Source organism: Pistacia vera, unplaced genomic scaffold (assembly GCF_008641045.1).
Source record: "Pistacia vera cultivar Batoury unplaced genomic scaffold, PisVer_v2 Contig705, whole genome shotgun sequence".
NCBI lineage: Eukaryota > Viridiplantae > Streptophyta > Magnoliopsida > Sapindales > Anacardiaceae > Pistacia > Pistacia vera.
In genome coordinates this window covers 251891-260173 of record NW_022196563.1, presented here as the reverse complement: position 1 = coordinate 260173, position 8283 = coordinate 251891, and the positions used below count along the sequence as shown (strand labels likewise).

Sequence of the window (8283 nt, the reverse complement as noted above, 5' to 3'; positions counted from 1 at the left end):
TGGATGTCCTAGCCTAGCATGCCAAAGATTTGCAAGAGTTCTAGATTGAGTAGCATTGCTAATATTGGTGCTACTGAACCTGCTAAGATTTCTAGGTTGAACAGTGCTACTAACCTTACTATTGTAGGACATGCCAGAGCTAGGATTAATCTCTCCTACTGAACCATTATTAGAAACATCAAAGGACAACTTACTACTATTCGTGGAGTGATTATTACTACTAGTAGATTCAACAACATGATAGATTGTATGCGGCACTTTATTTCCAGATGTGAGAGTAGGTGACTTTGCAAATGGTAGAGAGGTTTGAAGCTAATAGAGCCCATCTTTCAGAGTTCCTTCTAGCACTATCTCCTTGGTAAATTTATCCTTAACAAGACACTTGTCATAATAGAACTCCACTATAACTCCATTATCCCTAGTTATTTGAGAGATACTCAATAAATTCTTGGCAATATGCGGCACACATAGCATGTTTTTAAGATACAAAACTCTATGTGAAGAGTTTGAAGTTAACAAGGACTTACTGGTATGTGTGATAGGGATATTCTGACCATTTCCTACTTTGACTGCTAAGCCTCCTAGATAGTTAGTCTTGAGGATCAGATTGCTTGGATCACAAGTGATGTGATTTGTGGCTCCTAAGTCCACATACCAAGTCTGATCAACAACTATTTGAGGAGTAGCAACGGGACCAGTTGAGACTACATGAGTTCCCTCTGCAGGTGTGCTGGCTAAAGGCATTCCAACTGTGCTGCATTGATTTTGATTAGTATTAAAAGCATATTGTTGATTACCACCATTAGAAGGAGAGCCACTAGAGTAAGTAGCTTGAGCAAATTGCTGTTGTGTAGGATTGACAATAAACCGTTGATTTCCACCACTAGGACCTGAGCCATTTGGGTTAGAGGAATGAATCCAACCAGGAGTAGTCTGCTACATAAATTGTCCTGGTATCATTTGAGCTGCCAGCATAGCCTGTGCTACTTCATTTGTCTGGTCAGGATTATGTGTTTGTGATGTAACAGAGGTAGAGGATCCTTGAGGAGAAAAATTAAAGCCATTAAAGCCTTGGAAACCTTGAACGTGGTCAAATCTATGATAGCAATTGACTGTAGAGTGTCCTCCTTTGCCACAAACTTGGCAAATCAGTTTACGCCTAAACTGACCCCGTCCTCTGCCTCGGCTATGCATCACATAAGGATTGAACATGTACATTCCAGGAGAGTTTTGAGCAGCAAATGAACCATGAGAGTTATTTGAAAAATATTGTGAATGATAGCCAAAAGGAAAAACTTGTCTAGAATTATTCCCAGAATTTACTAAACTACCAGTAGGCTGAGATAATTGAGGTATCAAATAACTCCCTAAAGAGTCCAAATTGCACCTAGCCTAACTCATTTGTTCTTGAGGCAGCATTAACATCTGTATAACTATGATCTGTAGTTTGTTTAGAAACCAGAAGAGCCAAAGTTAGTTGATCATGTAAGTGATTATAAGCACTATGTTGCCTCTCCAATCTTATTTCATGTTTGTGTAACAAGAATTGAGCCTCTTGTAGAGTGATAATGCTACTATTAGAGGTGAGATTTGCGTCAACATCATCATACTTCGGTCATAAACGATCTAATATATATAGCAACAGTTCCTCATCACTTAGACTTACACCACTAGCATTCAACTCATCTCCTAGTTATTTCATCTTAAGCACATATTCACTAATACTACATGAATCCTTCAGTGTAGTGTTCTAGCCTTAGAAACTGATTGGAAATGCAATTCTAAAACGTTCCAAATTTCATAGGCTGTACTAAACTTAGCAACATGTCTAAACATAGATTCAAAAACAGTTGAGAGAAGCCAGCTTACTAAAAACTTATCAACCTTTTTCCAATCAAAATAGTTAGGGTTTGGTTTCTTTACCTTCTCTCTTGATTCTTCAGATGTAACAATTAACATTGATGGACATACTTTCTCTCTAGTGATGAAGACATCCAATCCGTGTGAGCTCAAAGCTGGCAAGATCTGAGATTTCCAGAAAGTGTAGTTTCTTTCTTGAAGTTTCACGGAGATCGAAGGTAAGGTAGGCAATGTGATTGGACTTGTAACAGTAGCTAGTCCAGTTTCCATATTTTTCCTTCGTTTGAAGAGAAAAATTTGTAGAAAAATTTGAGCTGAGATCAACCTTAGACGTTAATCTAGGGCTCTGATACCATCAAAAGATGCAGATATGAAGAGCATAATCTAGAAGATAGTGCAGAAAAACAGAGCAAAAACATGTGAATTCTAGAAAAATGAGAATTTGTTATTTTTTTCTAACTAACTGAATAACAAAGAGAAGAAAGGCTGACTTTATATAGACAGCCATCAGTTATAAAATACAGCGTTTTATAACATTTGTATATAGAAACGCTGCATATTAGTTACACTTAAAGCATTACAAGTATTAAACTAAACTTCTTCTTAATTTGCATAAGCCGAGACCAAGTCCTACAGTCTTCTTCTTCTTCTTCTTCTTCTTCTTCTTCTTTTATCAACATCTTCCCTTAATTCAAACCTCTTTAGTATTTCCATTCTTCTCAATGTCACCCCTTAAACTAAACACCTTTTGATTCTCCATTCTCCTCAACAGGTTGCAAAATATCTGAAGCAAGAGTGTAAGCATAGATTGCTGTGCACACACACTCGAAACAAAACAAGCCAAGACACAAGTCTGGCAAATAGTGTGCATTGAGAACTGATGTGCACACACACAATAGATGAAACAAGCCAAATAAAAGGATTGGTAGCCAGTGTGCACATACACAGCTCATAAGTTTGACAAAAATGAATATTCTCTACACAGGACTCATGTTTGCATATTAATATCTTGTTGAGAGTCTTGTTATTCTGTGAATCTATTTAAAATTCTCCCTTTCATGCTTCGGCTAGGTTGTTACCAGTGTTGGTGTAAGTAAATAAATGGTAGTTGTGTTGCTGGATAATATACTTGGGTGTTTTTGGCTGGGCAGTAGACTTGATGGTACTGGAAGCATGCTTTAAATAACAAATAAATGGGTGTGCTATGGTTCTTATTTGTCTTATTTATATACATATAACTTGGCTGAATATTGCACTAGTTTTGGTCTGAAAATGTGAGACTTCATGCAGCATATTCTTTGGTATGAAAAGGGATGGTTTTGTGGAATTTTATAATGAAATATATGTGCTTACAATGAGATGGAAATGGCATTGTAAAGAGCAATTAAAATTTGGTTGGTTAACATGCTTGGAAAGGCTAAAATTTTGCTTTGGAATAGAATAAATTACAGATGTTTTTCTGCTTGTTCTCGGCTGTTACATGTAGCAATATGGGGAAGTTTTTAATTGTAAATGAAGTGCTGGAATTGAGGTGTTTGGCTTGGAGTAATATAGGTGATTAAAAGGCAGGTCAAGGGGAGTTATATAATGTCCAAGAAGATTTTATTTTGTTTAGAATTTCAAGTACTTTGTTTATTCATGCTTATTTCATTATAGTATGAAATATTCTTATATATTATTTTTTAGCTCTTTGGTTTAACTATAATTATAATGTGTTATATGAGTTTTGGCTTTTAAAAGTGATATTTGCTTATGATTAGTGTTGGACATTTGCTATGGTAATGTGACGTTGAAGTACTTTTTAATCTGGGTTAAACTATCAGATTTGAAACAGGTTCAATTTCACCAGTGAATGTGATTTTTGAATACTGTGTCATATATGCATGATTTATAAGCACATATGTGATATGTTCTTGACTTTTATGTTACTTGAGATTAACATGAGATGCATGATTAAATGAGAGTTTAGTGCTTTTGATAAATATACTAAATGGGAAACGAAAAAGGGTTGATTTTTCAGTTTGGAGACATGTTTATAAATCTTTATTGTCACCCCTGTGGCATAAAATATCATATTTTTCAAGCAAAATATACATTTTTCATGAAGAAAAATATGTTAGACTATGTATAAGAATAAAAGTGGTTTTCAAACCACCCTATGAAGTACTCGTCCCCTAATGATACAGATGTTGGCTCTGCGCATGCTGTGATATATTTTCACTGTTATACCTGGTGAGGGGTCCATCGGGTATAACAGTTTTAGATTTTGGCTCTACGCATGCGTGTGATAGATTTTTTCCTCTACCTGGGCATTGAGTTTTTTACCAGGTATGATAGTTTCAAAGGTTTTGCCCGTGCGATGATAGATCTTGTCGGGTATGACAAGTACATCCCTTGCTTTGCCTGTGTGCAGGATGCCCACCAGGTATGACAAATTTCCCCCAAGATACTAGCTGTGGTGAGAGTTTTCAGTCATTAGTATCACAATTAGTTTTAGAATGTTCGGAATCAAATTCAATTTATAGTATCAACTATGAGCGACAGTCTCAATATGAATTTTCAGAATATTAAGAGAGGTTTCAATATTAGCCACAGTTCTAAAATAAGATATCAGCTTATAGTTTTCTATATCAATAATAGCTATAGTATTTAGTTTAAAGTTTTGTTATCAACATAATGTTTATAGTGATCAAAAATTATTTTACAGTATTCAGAAATCAATTATTAGTGCATAATTTCAGAAAATCAGCTTTCAGTTTTATATCATCACAGTAGTTATTAATTCAGTTACCCGATGTTGATTTCAAATTTTGTAGCATAGTAAATATGAATTATTATCATTTTTTGTGAATCATAAGCATTAATTGAATGATGGTTTGGATGTTTGCAGCATGACTTGTAGAGTTATTATTTTCAGAATCATTAGCATTCTTGAGAGATGATATAGATGGCTACAACACAACGTTTTAGAAAACATTGTTTTCAGAAGCATAAGCATTTCTAGTTATATTTAAAGTTTCCAGAAAAGAGTTTTAAGCATTCAATGGATACGATTTAGAATTTGCTTTTAGCTTGAATGTTGAGATTACAATACTTAGAACACTTAGAAACGAGTTATACACGCATACATGAATGATTTAGTTGCTTCCATAACATGTTCATAGAATCATTTTGTTTTCAAGATTTCATAAGAACTATTGCATGTCATAACTATTGTTTGAAGAATGTTTTGCAAACTCTCCCTTTTCCCCCACTCACTGACTATTTCAGCTCACCCCTTTTTAGAAAATTTTCTCCCAGCTTCTAAGGAAAAATTGTGCCAAAGAATGATTCCTCTCGAGGTTGGGCCCACAAGTCATCAACTCATCATGTGTATAAAAGAAATATCATATTTTGTTTCTGCTGCAGAAAATATGTTTCATTTCCTATGTTTATCTCATGCTTGATTGAAAAATATATGAGAATCTAATACCTTACATTTTCGCTTTGTATAAAACATGCGATATGCTTTTCAGATTTTCAATTATGTATAGTGTTTATGTCTTTTATCATGATGAAACCAAGATATTGTTTTACGAAAACTATATTTAGAAAATACCACTCATGTTGCATCTATTCTTTGGATTATGAAAGGTGGTCAGAGGATGAAGAGTGAAGGGTGTTGAAACCGAAGGGTTTCAATCTAAATTGTTATCTTGTATTGCATGCCATGAAAGGGATAGTGTATTGGATATCTTTTATACATGGGGATCATAATTATATATGATGCAGCTTTTATTATACAACCTTTGGAAATTGCCTCAGAAAAGTTCCTAGGAATCATATAACTTCCATGCCAACCATACCAATTTCCGCCACCTCTGAATTTCAACTTGTTGGAGATGAATCAATCAGTTTGTCTCGTGAGTCCAGCTCCGATATTGAGTTAGATATATGGGTTCTGAAAGATTCAATTAAAAGCAATTGGATTAAGCAACATACTATCTCTTTTTTTTACCATGGTTGATAGTCGATGGCTGGTTTTGGAGAGTTGCAACAACAAACTTACATGCATGCATCCTCGTTAATTCCTTTTCTTAGCTCTACTGGTACACCGTTGGTAATCAGAAGTTAAGGCACATCAGATTTCGATTTTTCCCAATAGCAATTTCTGTCCTACATTAACCAAAGGAGAATAGCTAACTATATTAAAAGATGAGTAATATATATAACACATGTTAAGTTTAGTTCATTTAAAATTTATCATCTTAATAATATCATTAATTACCACGTAGAAAACTAAAGAAGACAATTGCAATTAGGATTAGTACTTCTTACACATATTTTGACCTTCTTTTTTATTACTTTGACTCGTTTTTATTTATTGTTTTCTTATTTGTTTGTATCTCTTTAGAAGAGAAATAAGAATATGAATTAATAGAAGTACTTGTCCTGCCTATAGTACTTACAAATATCTGTACTATATATATATTATCTTGTATTGCCGTGAAAGGGATATAGTATTGGATATCTTTTAGGGATGACGATTATTAATATGATGCAGGTTTTATTATACAACCTTTAGAATTGCCTCAGAAAAGTTCTCGGGAATTATACTACTTCCATGCTGATCGCCTTATAAATTGTTGGAGATGAAAGGATTACTTTGTCTCGTGAATCCAGGCTCAGCTGATTAGGGGTGTTCAGAAGCAATTAACCAAACTGTTTTTCAGTTTAGGAAAATTCCTAAACCAAAACCGAACCCGCTTGGGGGGAAAACAGGTTTTTTGGTTTACCAAAAAACTGGTTAACCGCTTTGAACAACTGGTTAACTGGTTTTGAACAGGTTTTCCCCTTTTTATTGGATAAAACTTTTTTTTTCCTAAATTAAATTGTAAACATGAACAATACATATCCAAATAAAAATTAAATATTCATACATATCCATTGATCACAATTAACAATACATTAAAAATTGATACAAATAAAAGTCTGAAATCAAACAAAAATAAAATTCTGTAATGAAACGTCCATACTAAAACAACAAAATAACTAAATAAGTTCCAGTGGAAAACAACAAAAGAAATTGTACAAATTTGGGGATTAAGATTATTATTATTATTATTTATTTAATATGTATATGTATATTAGAAAACCGGTTCAAAAAACATGTTTCGGTTAACCGGTTTTCTTTTTTACCCGAATCGAAAACCGAACCCAAAATCAGGTTTTTTTAATTCTTTGAACCGAAATCAAACCATTTTTTCGCTTAGCTGGTTTTTCAATTCGATTAACGGTTCAGTTCGGTTTTTGTATTTTTTTTAAACACCCCTATGCGGATATAATCTCTGTTTTGATCATGGTTGATAGCTAGACTGACTTCTTTGGGAAGTTTGTATTGGGATACGTTTACTCCATGCCTGGTTTTGGAGAGTTACAACAACAAATCTACATACATCCTCTTCAATTCATTATCTAAGTTATACTAGTACACCATTGATAATCAAAAGGTAAGGAAGATTGACTTTGGACATAGTTCTGTCACATTACCAGTTTCTGTATAAGATTAACCAAAGAAGACGAGTTAGGGTACGAATATGTACATTAGTTCAATTCAAATGTTAATTTTATATTTATAGGAATATACCTATTGATGCCAACTACATGTTAGGCTAGCTGTTATTGGAGTTAACGACTTATATTTATTGATGCACACTACAAGAAATTTAACATTTAGGGACAAAAATTTTCGTCATATAAAGTGCAAAATTCGTCCTTAAAAGTAATTTGAGACGACAGATCAAATCGTCCCCAAAGCCGCGTCGCCAAAGGGTAATGCCCACGGAAAAATATCTCGTCCCCAAAGCCATGCCATTGGGGACGAAATATGGTTTCGTCGTTAAAAATTATTTATTTTGTGACGAAATTTTTTGTCCACAAAAGAATAATTATTCATCTCAAATGAGACTGTTTCGTCCCCAAAAAAGCACAATTAGGGACAAAAAAATTTCGTCCCTAACTGGATCAATCATTGGGGACAAAAATTTTCGTCCTTAATTATGTGATGAATTGGGGACAAAATTTTCCATTCCCGATGTTGTGGTGAATTGGGGACGAAAAATTTCGTCCCTCATGGTGTGGTGAATTAGTGACGAAGAATTTCGTCCCTCATGGTGTGGTGAATTGGGGACAAAAAATTTTGTCCTTGATTGGGTTGATAATATGGTGATTAACCGTAATCCCAATTTATGAATCAACCCTACTAATTTTCCTTCATGATAAAACCCAGATTCATTTTCACTTCACTATATAAACAAACAAAACAACAAAAGCTGAGTTTCCCAAATCAAATTGCACTTCTTTATTAACAAAAACTGTCAACATTACAATTCCTACTTACCCACTACCACAGAATCTTCTAAGTAAGTTTCAGGATTCCAATCC

General features: G+C 34.0%; 1 protein-coding gene across 1 annotated transcript; it reads right to left on the bottom strand.

Annotated features, from left to right (window-relative positions):
- Positions 1-312: 312 nt before the first annotated feature.
- On the bottom strand, positions 313-2130 carry LOC116114259. Its single transcript, XM_031400418.1, has 3 exons — positions 1924-2130; positions 1141-1338; positions 313-933 (listed from the first exon to the last, which is right to left on the bottom strand). Exons 1-3 carry the CDS (start codon positions 2128-2130, stop codon positions 313-315), a joined length of 1026 nt encoding a protein of 341 aa, XP_031256278.1.
- Positions 2131-8283: the final 6153 nt, after the last annotated feature.

Bases quoted from the DNA above. Each gene is read 5' to 3' on its own strand.
- LOC116114259 (XM_031400418.1), bottom strand. From the start codon at position 2,130: ATGGAAACTGGACTAGCTACTGTTACAAGTCCAATCACATTGCCTACC. The intron at 1,339-1,923 runs GTAAAGAAACCA...CAATTATCTCAG, and splicing joins CTGAAGAATCAAGAGAGAAG to CCTACTGGTAGTTTAGTAAA. The intron at 934-1,140 runs GTTTGTGGCAAA...TTTATGTAGCAG, and splicing joins GGCGTAAACTGATTTGCCAA to ACTACTCCTGGTTGGATTCA.